The sequence below is a fragment of the Gadus morhua genome, chromosome 18 (assembly GCF_902167405.1).
Source record: "Gadus morhua chromosome 18, gadMor3.0, whole genome shotgun sequence".
In the NCBI taxonomy this organism is placed as follows: domain Eukaryota; kingdom Metazoa; phylum Chordata; class Actinopteri; order Gadiformes; family Gadidae; genus Gadus; species Gadus morhua.
Genome location: NC_044065.1, coordinates 4,886,234 through 4,902,007, shown reverse-complemented (window position 1 = coordinate 4,902,007; position 15,774 = coordinate 4,886,234). Strand labels below are relative to the sequence as shown.

The 15,774-nt window shown below is 50.4% G+C and overlaps 1 protein-coding gene across 6 annotated transcripts in view; it reads left to right on the top strand.

The window, feature by feature from the left end:
• The window catches only part of mrtfab (myocardin related transcription factor Ab), a 42,101-nt gene extending 27,526 nt beyond the window's left edge, over positions 1-14,575 (top strand). For 5 of the 6 annotated variants that reach the window (XM_030340316.1, XM_030340315.1, XM_030340314.1 and 2 more), the window contains 14 exons: positions 701-853; positions 3,849-4,009; positions 4,138-4,266; positions 4,567-4,629; positions 5,072-5,256; positions 6,212-6,383; positions 6,894-7,262; positions 7,797-8,477; positions 8,541-8,999; positions 9,653-9,865; positions 10,949-11,065; positions 11,192-11,332; positions 12,412-12,472; positions 12,871-14,575. In XM_030340316.1, the coding sequence (XP_030196176.1) occupies positions 701-853; positions 3,849-4,009; positions 4,138-4,266; positions 4,567-4,629; positions 5,072-5,256; positions 6,212-6,383; positions 6,894-7,262; positions 7,797-8,477; positions 8,541-8,999; positions 9,653-9,865; positions 10,949-11,065; positions 11,192-11,332; positions 12,412-12,472; positions 12,871-13,433 (3,467 nt within the window). In that variant the 3' untranslated portion in view covers positions 13,434-14,575. Of the gene's footprint in view, positions 1-700; positions 854-3,848; positions 4,010-4,137; positions 4,267-4,566; positions 4,630-5,071; positions 5,257-6,211; positions 6,384-6,893; positions 7,263-7,796; positions 8,478-8,540; positions 9,000-9,652; positions 9,866-10,948; positions 11,066-11,191; positions 11,333-11,694; positions 11,863-12,411; positions 12,473-12,870 lie in introns of those variants that run through there. The other variant, XM_030340318.1, reaches the window with a different exon arrangement.
• Positions 14,576-15,774: the final 1,199 nt, after the last annotated feature.

The window sequence follows — 15,774 nt, the reverse complement described above, 5'->3', positions numbered from 1 at the left end:
AAAGCCACCATGTTGAACAGGACTGACTACAGCCCTCAGAAAATTACAGAGGAAGAGATTGTCTGTCAGAGGGGAACTCAGTCACCGGTTCACCAGGGGAGGGGATGCTGACAGATCATGGGATCCTAACTCTCCCTTTACTCTGCTGTCCATCAACATGTTTTCACAATCACAGCCATCAAGGGGACTTTCATGCAGTGTCTGTAATAAACAAGCCATAGCAATAGGCGGGGACTCTGTGAAAATATTCCAGTCCCGACGCTAGATCATCAAAAGGATTACTACCGTATCAAAACTATCCGTGAATCATAATTAATTCAGCCTCAAGATCAAACTCCTATTATGCACTCCTGATATCTTTAACTCATTAGTTTACGTGAGGCAGGATGGTCGGGTGTTGTTAGACTCCCAGCCAAAACGTTCCCGGTTCGAAACCCCATTGTCCTATAGCAACCTTGGTTCAAAGGAGTGTCTGCTAAATTACTAAACCGTAATTAGTAAGTAAGTGTTGGTGAACGTGTCTGTCTAAATTTAGACTAGCTTACGAGTAATCTTTTGGCTGTAAACGCTGTCCCGGGTGGTAGTTTTGCATTGGAACGCACCCTTGCGGATCCTGTTCTCTGCTGCTCCTGGTTGGAGGTCCGCCCCTGCCGAACGGGTTCCCTCAGCCTTTGACCTCTCCCCCCCCCCCCCCCTGCAGAGACGTCAGCGGAGCCATCCCTGCAGGCCAAGCAGCTGCAGCTCAAGAGGGCCAGGCTGGCCGACGACCTCAACGACAAGATCTCCCACCGGCCCGGCCCCATAGAGCTGGTCCACAAGAACATCCTGCCCGTGGTGTTGGACGCCCTGCCCGGTACGACACACACACACACCTGGAGGAGGGCTGAGCCTCTAGAGCACTGTTTCCCAAACTTTTGTTCTGGGGACCGTTTTTTTTTTTTGAATTACAAACCATCGCGACCCGATTCACAGTAGGCCTTTTTGTGCATAAATTAACATCCCTGAACGTTTTACTGCCAATTCCACAATTCCAATTATTGAGAACATAATACACGTATTAAATACTTTATAAATTAGACCAAATAAATGCGAGTTAATGTCACCTTGTTTTGGCTATCTCGTTATTTTAATTCCTCTCATCAGTAAAACAAACACAATGTACATCAGCCTCTCAACTAGACTCAATGTTATAAGTCAAATTATTAGAACAATAAAAACATTCAGTACTATCAAAAACACGCTTCTTGTTGAATTTGTTAAAAAAAATGTGTAAAAAAAACAACATTTATTTTGCGACCCAAATGAAATCTCCCACGACCCACATGTGGGCCACGGGAGATTACAATTGCGCCAAATCTTTGGGCCGACTTTTTTTTTGGAACCAGTCTTTGGGAAAGACTGCTCTAGAGGACGGCCTCACCTCCTCTAGAGCGAGCTGCACCTTATAGTCTTCTCATCCATCAGTCGAGCGACCATAGATGGATCAAACCCAGTCGTTGTCTAAGTTGTTAGTCAAGTAAAACAGCAGACGATTGCTCCTGATGCTGACGAGTTAAAATACGTGGTTCGTCGACCGTTATAAAGTGAGTACTTTAGGTTTTCTCAGCCGCTTGTCTGACAAAGCAACACACTTAAGAGCTGACTTTGGACTCTGGTACCTTGTGATGGGCGATCGATTCATTACAGGATTATGTTTGGATAATAAATGGATTAGTTGCAGTGAGACTAAGAGCGTAATCAAAGTGTCCGATACACTTTGGAGACTCGACACATAGTTGTAAAGATGTTGTACACATAGTGGTAAGGTTGTTGTACACATAGTTGTAAAGTTGTTGTACACATATTTGTAAAGTTGTAAAATTGTTGTACACTTAGTTGGAACGGCTGGCCCAAGTTAAATAGTAACTTGACAGAGTGTAGAGTAGCTCTGTGCATCAGAAAGGTTAATAGACATACATACACAAATCAACACACATCCATGCATGCGCACCCACACATGCATAAAGGCACAGTTCCTTTTCTTGACAACCGTTTCTCTTTCTTACAGTGGTCTCCATTATCATAAACATGTCCTGGTCACTCTAGTTTCAGCCATACTTTGTCTAACTTCTGCCTTCTCTCTTCTATATTGGAACAAGAGACCAAAGGCTAAAACAATTTTCTAGTTATTCGTAATCAGAATGACACAGACGATGTATGATTTCAAAACTTGGTGTGTACATCTGAGAATGTCAACCTACCCACGTTGCACACCACAAAACCTACCAACAGAAGGATGTGAAATGTTCTTCATTATTGGTCCCAGAGTATTAGGAAACGCTTTGTATTAACTGCATGTTCCTGAGCTTACCCAACATCCGGCCCCCAGCATTAACACACACACTGTTCTGTTGAGACACTGCTCTGTGAACACTCACACTATCTGCAGGTTTCTGCATGATTGAATCGGCTGGGGAGTGAGAACAGACACAGACAATCACGCCGCATGGGTGTATTGCATTATACTGTACTTGCATTATACAGGGTTCGTACGGTCATGAAAAACCTGGAAAAGTCATGGAATTTTAAAATGGCTATTTCCAGGCCTGGAAAAGTGCTTGAAAAAAATAAAGTCCCAAAAGTTTTGGAAAAGTCATGGAAAAAATTTTTATTCATATTTTCTTGTCGTTCATTTACGCTGAGTTTTAAATCATGAATATGCCTTTAAATGAAATACACTCAAAGTATAAACAGGCACGCGCTGAAACTAAAACATACGCAACTGAAACGTTTGTTGGCCATAGCAACAGTATCTGAGGGAAGCCAAAATTATTCAAAATGCCAGGGAAGTGTAGGTTCAACAATGCTTGGTTGCGAAATGAGAAATATATGTCATGGGTTTCATCCGACAAAGACCCGGGCCGAGCTAAATGTAGGTTATGTGGTGACAAAACGTTTGACATATCTAACATGGGAGAGGCGGCATTAACGAGCCATGCGAAAGGCGCTAAACACCAGAGCGCTGCTCACCACCGGCTTTCTCACCACCACAGCCAGGGCAACTGCTACGGCAAACAGCACGTCTCTCTCTTTGGTCTACTGCGGAGGTAATGTGGGCACTGAAGGTGGCTAATTCGCATTATTCGTTTAAGTCATATGAAGATGCTAGCCTGCTCTTTCAAAGAATGTTCCCCGATAGCCAGATAGCAACACAGTTTGCTTGTGGCGAAAGCAAATGCTCGTTCCTCTGCTCTTTCGGTCTCGCTCCCCACTTGACGTTGTCCGACGTAATGAAGCGAAAGGGCATACGTCATTCTCTTCGACGAAAGCCTGAATAGTTATTTACAGTCCAAACAGATGGATTTACATGTGAGGCTATGGGATGGCGCCGATGTTAAGACAAAATACATCGTGTTTTATAAAGCTGTTTAAATGTGAAATTGTTTTGGTTGATTAATGGTCAAAGAGTTAGTTGCCAACTGTTCTGTTACATTTTGCACTAGAAAAGGGAAATCAATGTTTGCACTAGCTGGATGCTTCTGCATACTAAAGCTCTTATTGATGTCAGTGCTGTGAATGCAACCAGAGTATATTTATAAATGTTCATTCTTTAAATCAAACTATTGTCTCTCAATTTTGTGTCATTTAATGTATACAGTATGCCTCCGAATTCCCATTGTTAGTTTTAATACTACATTTTATCACTTTTGCACGTTAACACCGAGATTTCACAAAATGTTTGGTCATGGAAATTTGGTTTAAAGTCATGGAAAAGTCATGGAAATCCATTGGTCCAAAAGTGTATGAACCCTGATTATACTGTACTAAGAACTTAAACTAAATCTTTTATCTCTGTCCCCATTTAACAGAGTCTCCGAAGGGTGCCGGAGGGGAGAGCTCATTGGACGAGGACAGCAGCGATGCCTTGTCCCCTGATCAGCTGACCAATCACGACTCTCCTTTGGGCTCCATTCCCCAGCTGTCCCCCTCTGACATGCTGACCCAGAACGGAGACATGTCCCCCTCCCAGGTAACCCTCACAGATCAGTGGACCAGTCTGTGTGTCCAGGTTGAGAGACAACCTCACTGCTCGTCGGATCAGAATGAAAATAGGATGTGAAAGGGTTTTTTACTAATTAGCATGGTGTTGTTTTTCAGTTCCTCTCACAGCCTCCCCCACCTCCTCCGCCCCCTCCCCCCCTGCTGACCAACGGCATTGACTCCTCCTTGTCTCAGAGGCTGACCAATGGGACGGCGAACTCCCGTCCACTGACCAGCCAGGCCAAGGTGAGTCTTGTTGAGGAGATCCATCAATCGGTTACTCAGAACCAGCTCCACAAACGCACTCACTCACGCACGCACCACACAAGCACCCTATAATAAATCTAGGCAACTGGAAGAGCAGGACATTGATTCCCACTGGGGCCATGCTAAGAATGTGCAAATTCTCAGTATTTAAAAAATTTTGGGTACCGGAATCTGAGCTGAATAAATCTGACCTTTCCGTCGCTATGTTTAGTCATGTTAACCTTGTCGTACTTCCTGACTTTCACATCCTCTTCCTTTTGTGTTTTCCTCCATTCTCAGTCCAAGAGCAGCTCAGACCGACCTCCACAGAGATCCAAGAAAGCCAAAGACAACAAACCCAAGGTTTGTGGAACGTAAACTAACCTCTCCCCAAGAGCATAAACTAACTTCTCCCCAAGTGAATAAACTAAATTCTCCCCAAGAGCATGAACTAACTTCTCTCCAAGAGAATAAATTAACTTCTCCCCACAACCACAAACTAACTTCTCCCCACGAACACAAACTAACTTCTTCTTCCTATTTCTAGAAACCGCAACCCTAAATTGTTCTGCATGTCTGCTCAAGCACACATGCAGTATTCATATTTACATAATTTAGTTATTATTAGCACATTCACAAATTGTAAAATAAACTAAAAGGGACCAAACATCAACATTTGTGAAGGTAACGATGATTATATAAAACGTGTTGTAAAGTAGACCCACCTAGCTAGTGTTGTCTGTCATTGGTTCACCCAATTTAAACTTGTTCCCGTTCTCCCCTCTAACCGGGTCTGTTCCGTCAGGTGAAGAAGCTCAAGTACCATCAGTACATCCCCCCCGACCAGAAGGCGGACAAGGAGCCGCCGCCCCAGCTGGACTCCTCCTACGCCAAGATCCTCCAGCAGCAGCAGCTCTTCCTCCAGCTACAGATCCTCAACCAGCAGCAGCAGCACTACAACTACCACACCATCCTGCCTGCCCCGCCCAAGTGAGTCTAAAACTACAACTACCATCTAACAAACTACAACCACCATCTAACAAACTACAACTACCAACTAACAAACTACAACTAGCCTCTAACAAACTACAACTAGCATCTAACAAACTACAACTTCCATCTAACAAACTACAACTACCACACCATCCTGCCTGCCCCGCCCAAGTGAGTCTAAAACTACAACTACCATCTAACAAACTACAACCACCATCTAACAAACTACAACTACCAACTAACAAACTACAACTAGCCTCTAACAAACTACAACTAGCATCTAACAAACTACAACTTCCATCTAACAAACTACAACTACCCCACCATCCTGCCTGCCCCGCCCAAGTGAGTCTAAAACTACAACTACCATCTAACAAACTACAACCACCATCTTACAAACTACAACTAACAAACTACAACTACAAACTACAACTAGCCTCTAACAAACTACAACTAGCATCTAACAAACTACAACCTCCATCTAACAAACTACAACTACCACACCATCCTGCCTGCCCCACCCAAGTGAGTCTAACAAACTACATCTACCATCTAACAAACTACAACTACCAACTAACAAACTACAACTACCAACTAACAAACTACAACTACCAACTAACAAACTACAACTACCAACTAACAAACTACAACTGCCATCTAACAAACTACAACTACCAACTAACAAACTACAACTGCCATCTAACAAACTACAACTACCACACCATCCTGCCTGCCCCGCCCAAGTGAGTCTAACAAACTACAACTTCCATCTAACAAACTACAACTACCATCTAACAAACTACAACTACCAACTAACAAACCGCAACTACCAACTAACCACACCATCCTCCCTGCCCAAGTCTAAAAACGACCACTGCTGTACTACCCGATCCACCCAAGTTGGAACAAATATTTTCCCTTTGTATTCAATAAATGTTCCATCTCTCCTCAGACCACCAACGGAGACGACCCCGTCAACAAAATCAGGCCCCTCCCCTTCCCGGAGTGTATCCACGACGACGACAGGGACCCCCTCCAATCAGAGCGGGCCCCACCGTCAGAGCCAAACAGCACCAGGTGGAGCCAAACCAAGCACTTTACCGGCCAACCTCGACGAGTTCAAGGCAAGCTCAGACCAAACGACAGCTCCATGCTCCCACACAGAACTACATTCCCCATGCTACCAGACAGATCTACATTCCCCATGCTCCCACACAGAACTACATTTCCCTGCTCCCACACAGAACTACATTCCCCATACTCCCACACAGAACTACATTCCCCATACTCCCAGACAGAGCTACATTTCCCTGCTCCCACACAGAACTACATTCCCCATACTCCCAGACAGAACTACATTTCCCTGCTCCCACACAGAACTACATTTCCGACATTAAACGACCAGCGTGGCTCCAATACAAAGACAATACATCTCACTCCGGGCGTAGCCTTTTTTGTTTTTCGAGTCGTACGTCAACCTCGCTGAACTCTGTACTCTAAGAATCCCGAGTGGGACCGACCAAAAGGGGGCGTGCCTCCGTGAAATGCCGCAGGAAAGCTGGGAGATTACCACTCGTGTGGATGGTGTGCGATGTATCTGGAACACACCATTAACACTGAGTTTGTCACCGCAGGTCGCCGAGTTGAAACAGGAGCTGAAGCTCCGGGGTCTGACCGTGTCCGGCACGAAGATCGACCTCATCGAACGCCTCCGAAACTACCAGGAGCAGAACGGGGGCGGAGCCCTGAAGAACGGCCAATCGCAGGCCGCGCAACCACTCGCCCACAACGCCACGCCCGCTCCCAACGCACTCCACCAATCAGGAGAGGGCCTGACCAGGGTGCCGTCGTTCTCATTGGCCCAGGGGCCCGTGCCGGGGCGGGTCATGCGCTTCGGCAGCACCAGCTCCAGCCCCCCCGTGTCGCCCACGCCGTCGGAGCGCTCGCTGGCCGGGATGAGCCCCGACGAGACCAGCTGCAGCGGCGACACCTTCGGGGAGATGGTGAGGGCAGCCGGGGTCATAGAGTGATGGGGGCGGGGGGTCATGGTTGTGGAGGAGGGGTCGGTGGAGGTATTGATAGTGGGAGCGGAGGTGGTAGTTGTGGAGGAGAAGGTCGGGATGGAGGTGGTGGTGGGATCGGGTTGATGGTGGTAGGGGAGGTGGGAGTGGTGGTGGTGGAGGTGCTGGAGGTGGAGGTGCTGGAGGTGGTTAAGGTTATCAGGTTATCGTTAAAACCACGATAACCTGGAAGGAGGGCAGGTTGGGTTGTTGTGACTCGCAGAAAAATGCTTCTGGGTTCAGATCCCCCCCAGTGTCCCATGCTCTACCTCCTAGTTTAAATCCCCTACCTGCTCCTTAAGCAGATATATCAGCAAGTTTGCTTTAAGCTTTATTAAGGTTTAGATATTATTTATTAAGATTTATTTATAGATACAATCCAACCTCATGACTAAAGTTAACCATGTAACGCTCTGTCATGTCTCAGCCAATGGTTGTTAAAGTACCCCCCCCCCCCCCACTGTGCCCCCTTCACAGGTCAGCTCCCCCCTCACCCAGCTCACCCTGCAGCACTCCCCCCAGAACCCCTCGGGCGTCTCCCCCCTCTCCCAGGTGAAGGAGGAGCACCACAGCCCCTGCAGCCTGTCCCGGCCCTCGCCCGGCCGCGGCGCCGCCCCCGCCGCCGCCCCGACGCCGGAGCCCCAGGACGCCGGCGGCTCCCGGGACAAGGACCAGATGCTGCAGGAGAAGGACAAGCAGATCGAGGAGCTCACCCGCATGCTGAAGCAGAAGCAGCGGCTGGTGGAGACGCTGCGCTCGCAGCTGGAGCACAAGGCCCCGGCGCCCGCCGCCACCGCCGCCCCGGCCGAGGCCAAGCCCCAGACGCTGTTCAAGGCCTCGGTGCTGCAGCCGCCCACGCTGCCCAACGGCATGCTGGTCCGGATCAAGAAGGAGGTCAAGGAGGCGGAGCACCACCACCATCAGCACCGCCAGGAGGACGAGGACGAGGAGGCCATGGAGGGGGTGACGGAGGAGGCCCAGGCCCGGCGGGGGGGTCCGCCCTCCCAGTGCTCCCAGGAGACGCTCCTGAAGCTGCAGCAGATCCGCAGGATTCAGGTGCAGCAGGCGGAGCAGCAGCAGCTGCTCAAGCAGCAGCTCCTGAAGCAGCAGCAGCAGCAGGCGGTAAAGCAGCAGCAGCAGGCGGTTCAGCAGCAGCAGGCGGTAAAGCAGCAGCAGCAGGCGGTTCAGCAGCAGCAGGCGGTAAAGCAGCAGCAGCAGCAGGCGGTAAAGCAGCAGCAGCAGGCGGTTCAGCAGCAGCAGCAGCAGGCGGTCCAGCAGAAGGCTGCCGAGGCCAAGCAGCCGCCAGCCCCCCGGCCCGCGGGCCAGAAGACGGCGGGCGGCCAGCAGCTCCTGCTGCAGCAGCAGCAAATCCAGCAGCTCATCATCCAGCAGACGCAGCAGAAGCACCTGCAGGCGCAGCAGAGGCTACTCGCCCAGCAGAAGCTCAGCGCTCAGGCCAAGCAGAGCAAGCCGGCGCACCACAGCCCCACCAAGGCCCCGGTCCAGGCCCAGGCCCCGGCCCAGGCCCCGGCCCAGGCCCAGGCCCAGGCCGGGCCGCAGAAGACCCCGCTGCAGCTCCGGCAGGTGGAGGTGCAGGTGCAGAAGCCCCCCGGGGCTCTGGTGCAGCTGAAGAGACCGCCGCGGGCCTCGCAGCCGTCCACGGCCCCCCCGGCTCGACAGGTACGTGGGGTTCAGCCTGACGGCCTCTTAACACAGCGGGGGGCCCTCATCAGTGGGTCCCCAACGGGGGGGGCCTGGGGTGCAGATGTAGACGATTGTGCGTCGTCACATGAAAGAGCAAACGTCTGAAGGTCTCATGAAGGTCCTGTTTATGAATGCCCTGCGTGAGGGAGTCGCAGCCTACCTCTAGTTATCCTTAAAGTAATGTGTGTGGAATTACAAAAACTAAGGTCAGGTCCCTCAAAACACCTCGTACGGCAAACTGAGCATCTCTCGGTCCATCCTGCCGCCTCGCCTCGACAGGACCGCTGTATAGGGGGCGCTAGGGGCTCTGGAGGTAGAGCGGGTTGGCTGGTAACCGGGAGGATGCTAGTTCGATCCCCGGCACCTCAACCTGACTGCTCCCGACGAGCCGGCTGTCGCCCTGCGTGGTTGACTCCGCCGTCTGTGTGGGAATTTGTGTATTAATGGTTGTGTGACGCTTGGATAAAAGCGTCTGCTGAATGCCCTAAATGTAAATGTATAGATGTGGACTCGATGGATGGATGGATGGATGGATGGATGGATGGATGGATGGATGGGAGGGAACGTGTTGGGTAGAGGGAGGTCTTCAGCGTGGGGGAGGATGGAGCTCACCCTGTCGGTCTCTCCAGGTGGGCCCGGTCTTCATCAACCAGCTGAACAGCTCCCAGATGCCCACCCAGACCATCTCCCTGGACCTGCTCAAGGCCAACGGCACGCCCACGCTGGTCACCGACGGCAACGGAAACCACTACCTGGTGGCACTGACCAGTAACACCAGTAACACCACGGACTCTCAGAGCAAAGTGTCCCCGGGGAAAAGCAACGGGCGCATCATGCTGCAGGTACGTTACGATACGTGACACAACGTTACACTACTAAACTACTGCACTACGTAACACTGCTGCACTACGTTACACTACCACACTCGGTACACTACTACACTACGTTACATTACTATATTGCTACACAACGTTACACTACTACACAAAGTTACACTACTATACCGCTATACTACGTTACACTGCTATACTACTACACTACGTTACACTACCACACTACACTACGTTACACTACCACACTACACTACGTTACACTGCTATACTACTACACTACGTTACACTACCACACTACACTACGTTACACTACCACACTACACTACGTTACACTGCTATACTACTACACTACGTTACACTACCACACTACACTACGTTACACTACCACACTACACTACGTTACACTACCACACTACACTACGTTACACTGCTATACTACTACACTACGTTACACTACCACACTACACTAGGTTACACTACTAAACTACACTAAGTTACACCCCTCTATTGTACTCAAGTTATTTTCTAGTTCATTTCCAGTTGGATTTTGGTTCATTTCGAGTTTGATTCTAGTTCTTCTCCAGTTCAATTTCATTTCAGTAAATTGAGTCGGATTTGTTAATGTTATCGTTCATTTCGAGTTCCGTTTTTTAGTTCAAGGGCAGTTACACCTCGTTCACGCTACCACCGTCCGTCGACAGGTCTCATTGACTTTGCACGGGGCGCTATGGGAGCGAAAATCAACGTGGGTCGGTCCGTTCTGTCGGCTCCGTGGCCGGAGTCAAAAAGTTTAGAAACTTCAACTTTCAGGCAGCGACGGATCCGTCGGCCAATCAGACTGCGTTATGCAAATATACGCAAGGACACTGTCCAATGAAATCGCCTTTGTAATACCGGAAAAACACATGGATACGTCAAAAAGCCCCCATCCGTATCCGGACGCATGTAGTGTGAACAAGGCGTTATTTATCCAGTTAAATCACATAAAACTCATAAAAAACATTATTTCCATTCAACACATTGATTTAAACTCAGAGCTGCTAGGACTGATATCATCGGACTAAACTCCTCACTCTTTCCTGTTCTTTGCAGAGACTACAGTCCACTCCAAACAAACTCCCCAGCCAAGCCATCAACCCCCCCCCTGCGGACCCCAAGTCCAGCGAGCCCCCCGTGCAGCCGGCGCCGGTGGACCCGTCCGTCAAAAAGGTACGCTCCAGAACCTGTCCAGACCGGCTTTGGTCCGCCGACTCTGAGACGAAGTGTGTGCGTGCGTGTGTGTGTGTGTGTGTGTGTGGATTCACTTTAACATGATCTATCTCGCCCGTCACTCAGGTGCCGAAGGCGGGACTTCACCTGGAGACCAATGGCGCGCCAGAACCCAGCCAGTCAGTCTCCGCCCCCCCCAGCCTGCAGCCCTTCTTCGAAGACATGGCCGACAGCGAGTGCCAAAGCACCCTCATCTCATCCTTCAAGGTAGCGTCAGCCCCCGGTCCTCCTCTTCCTCCTCATGCTCCTCCCCTTCCTGTCCTCTCTTCCTCCTCCGTCGTCATTTGATGACCTCTAGGGTCATCCCCTTCCTCCTCATCACCCTCGTCTTCATCATCCTCTTCCTACCCCCTCTTCATCTGGTGTTACTCTTCATCCTCTTCCTCATTATTCCGCAGCTCTTCATCTCTTGTTGTTTCCACCATGCCTTTCAAACTCATTGACCTCTCTCTCTTTCTCGCTCTTCTCCTTTTTTTTTCTCTCTCTCTCTCACTCTTTCTCTGTCACTCTTTTCCTCTCTCTCTCTCTCTCCCTCTCTCTCTCTCTACCTCATCGCTCCATCCTGGCAGAGCGAGGAGGCGTGTCCAACCTACGACCGCCACGCCCTCTTCACCCCTCCCTCCCCCAAACCCAAATCTCCCTTTTCCACCCAGCGCCCAAAAGTATGTCCTCCTCCTCCTTCCTCCCCTTCCCATCACAGCGTCGCTCCACCCCGTCACTAACCTGTCCTCCTCCCCCTCCCCTTCACTAACCTGTCCTCCTCCCCCTCCCCTTCACTAACCTGTTCTCCTCCTCCTCCTCCTCCTCCTCCTCCTCCTCCTCCTCCTCCTCCCCCTCCCCTTCACTAACCTGTCCTCCTCCTCCTCCTCCTCCTCCCCCTCCCCTTCACTAACCTGTTCTCCTCCTCCTCCTCCTCCTCCTCCTCCTCCTCCTCCTCCTCCTCCTCCTCCTCCTCCTCCCCCTCCCTTCACTAACCTGTCCTCCTCCTCCTCCCCTTCACTAACCTGTCCTCCTCAGTCACTCCTGCACCAGCGTGTGTGTTCTACTCAGTGTTTGTTTGCTGCACGACTGATTTACTGAATTATTGGGCTGAATTAGTCTTAATGTTTTTCGTTGTGTTTGATGTTTTGTTTATCTTATGTTTGTATAACTGCATGGCTGTGGGCCTGGAAGCAAAATAACTTCAAATCACTTTAGTGGTTGCTTGGTTTGCATTGAGGCGTGGTTTGATTGGAGGAGACGGGGGCGTGTCTCAGAGTGAGTTCTAATGATGTGTGGTTCTGCAGGAGAACGGCCTGAACAGCCAGCAGATGGACGACCTGTTCGACATCCTGCTGAAGAGCGGAGGTAAGAGACCTCGCTTCATCCAGTAAAGAGACGGACAAAAGGCCTGCTTCCAGCCTGACACTAACCTCTCTCTCTCTCTCTCTCTCTGCCTCTCTCCTCCTGTCTCTCCCCCCCTCCCGTCTCTCTCTCGCTCTCTCTCTGTCTCTGTCTCTCTCTCTCTCCTCCCGTCTCTCCCCCCCCTCCCGTCTCTCTCTCTCTCTCTCTCTCTCTCTCTCTCTCTCTCTCTCTCTCTCTCTCTCTCTCTCTCTCTCTCTCTCTCTCCCGTCTCTCTCTCTCTCTCTCTCTCTCTCTCTCTCTCTCTCTCTCTCTCTCTCTCTCTCTCTCTCTCTCTCTCTGCCTCTCTCTCTCTCTCCCCCGTCTCTCTCTCTCTCTCCCGTCTCTCTCTCCTCCCCCTGCAGAGATCTCTGGCTTCAAGGCCAACCCGGACCCCTCCCTCGCCCACCTCCACTCCGGCCCCCACTCCCCGGCCTCCCCCCCGCCGCTCTCCCCCCTGCACCTCTCCCCCCCGTCCCCCCCGCCCCCGGGGACCCCGCCCGGCCGGGTTCCCGCGGCGACGGGCGGCCGCCTCGAGGACTTCCTGGACGGCCCCTCGGGGGGCGGGGCCCTGCTGCTGGGGGCGGGGCCTCTGACGCTGATGGACGAGCTCCACAGCCAGATCCTGGGCTCGGCCGGCCTGCTGGAGCACGCCCACTCCCACTCGCCCATGGACACCTCGGACCTGGGCTACTCCGCCCACCACCCCTCGCCCAGCCTGGGCTTCGAAGACCCCACCCTGGACAGCATGGACTGGCTGGACATCTCCATGGCGGGGGGGCCGGTGGTGGGCGGGGACGACGGGGGCGTGGCCGGGAGCCGGGGGACGGGGCTCGGGCCGTTGGCTCCGCCCACTCCTCCCAGCGTGTTCTCTGCGGACTTCCTGGACAGCGCAGACCTGCAGCTCCACTGGGAGTCGTGCTTGTAGCGCACAGTGACCCTAACCCCCCCCCCACACACACACACACACTGAGACACACGCAAACGCAGACAGACACGCACACACACACACGCGTGTGAGTTCTTGTCCTGCTTTGCGGTCACACTTTAGTGTCTAAGTGCCGTCTCCCAACACGCGTGCAGAACCACTCCCTCTATACTGTCTCTACCACTGACACACACACACACACACACACACAGACACACACACACACACACACACACACACACACACACACACACACACACACACACACTCACACTCACACTCACTCACTCTCCCTTTGGGTCACATGCAGGAGGTTATTTTCCCGGTTTTCCCCGCCATTCCTGCTGAACTGAGGGACACTCTTAAAGGGAGTCGGCCATCTCGGATGTGAGGAGATCCAACAGGTCGATCCTCTGTCGGTCATTTTGGAGCCAGGTGTTGTCTCCCAAAACCTGCTGATCAATAAGAGGCCTCGTTAAACGCCACAGTGGTTTCAGTTTCACTGTGAGAGAGACGAGAGTCTGTGGTTATTCCCCACCTCACCTGAGAAGGTAGAAAAAGCAAAAGAATGAAACGCAGGCAGCAAACTGTGTGTGTGTGTGTGTTTGTCTGTGCCCCACTAACTTTGCACTTACGCTGAATTTGATTGGTAGAAAAAGATGAAGGGAGGCAGCTAAACTCTACAGCCCAATGAGGATAGGTGGCTTAGTTCGTAAGCCCCTCCCCATCCTTGTGATTTATCCAATCCGCTGTACCCCTGTAGCTGTTTACAACAGTGTGACCACACACACACACACACACACACACATACACACACACACAGTAAATCAAGCGCTAAACACAGTGTCATGAGTTTTAAAAAAAAAAACAGTTGCTGATGAAAGTCATCGGCGACAGCCATTGGTCGAAGGCCTTGAGGTGTGTGTATAGTATTACCTGGGAGGAGTCTTCTTGGCAGACCACTATGCATTGCTGTATATGGGGTGTATATTATCTAATGTCCATAAATGAGTATTTTTCTTTTCTTTCTTGGTTGCTTTGAGTGGAGCTAGCTGGGCAAGGCCAGGTTTCAAAACAGCTTGGACTCAACTTTTGTTATTTTTTAAAAGTGTTCAAGAAAATAAATATGCAATGTAAACTTAGATTGGTGTGTTTTGTACAATTCTTTCTATTTGCAAAAATTACAAACATTACATGGCTCACATTGCATACACTATGGTGCATAATTTATTCAATTTATTATAAATATATTTTTTAACTAATACGTTTATGTATATAATATATAGTAAACGAATCTATATAATCTGATTTAAATCTGATGTTCAGCGGCTGCAGCTAGAGGGCGCCACCTCAACAGTTGCTTTGATGCAGAACTTAGTTAGGTATAAAAGCAACAGCTAACACGAAAAAATACTTGCGTAACTCCCCGAGAAACCTTTTAATCTTGTTCCTTTTGAAATACGATCGGTCACTCGTTGCGTATGTATGCTGATCGTGAAAATGTTCTTCTACCTCGCCTTGCCTGCATTAGCAAATTAAAGAAAAATTGACTCATAAACGAGGACAAGACAGTAGCCTATTGATTTTGAGGTCAGGTGACCCGGAGCCCATCTCGGCAAGTAGGAGGTAACAGCAAGGTGCTTACATTGCGGAACAAGTCCGTGCCTGTGCTATTTGTGGCGATAACAAATCAACGTTGCATCTCCTGGCCAAGAAAGAAGAGTTTAGGAAGAAATGGTTGGATTGGACATTCATTCATTCACGGGGCACGGTGTGAGTCGGGGAGGCCGGGAGTCGCCGAGTGCCCGGGCCGCGGACACGATCACGGTGCCCCGCGGGGAGTGCCCGCGGTGCCCGGGCCACGGTCGATGCAATAGTAGGCCTATTGCAAGAACAAGGCAAATGCTTGTAATATAGTTTGAAAAACGATCAAACCTTTGTAGCTCAGAGAAACACAAAAAAATAATTGAATGGCTAATGTAAAATACAAGGTCAGAATGCATAATCACCACTGTGACCTAATGTTATCAAAAATAATTATTTTAATACAAAAATAAATGTAATGCTGATAAAGGTGGTTTGTCCCCGGGAGTTCCAGTAGGCCTACTCGCAGAAGTGCCCGCGGTGACCGCGCCTTCTCTCGTCTCGAGCTTCTCGCTCACAGCCAATAACGTTATTCTGGTCATTAGTTCTTAATTGATTTCAGCTGCGTCGCCCATGCCTCTCCTCATAAAGCGCCCCCACCGTGACAGTTATTGATCGGGTTTTTTTTTTTTTGCGTTGGAGAGAGCTGACCGAACAATCCGGACATCGTGGCCACCGACGTGGACCCCGGGACGCC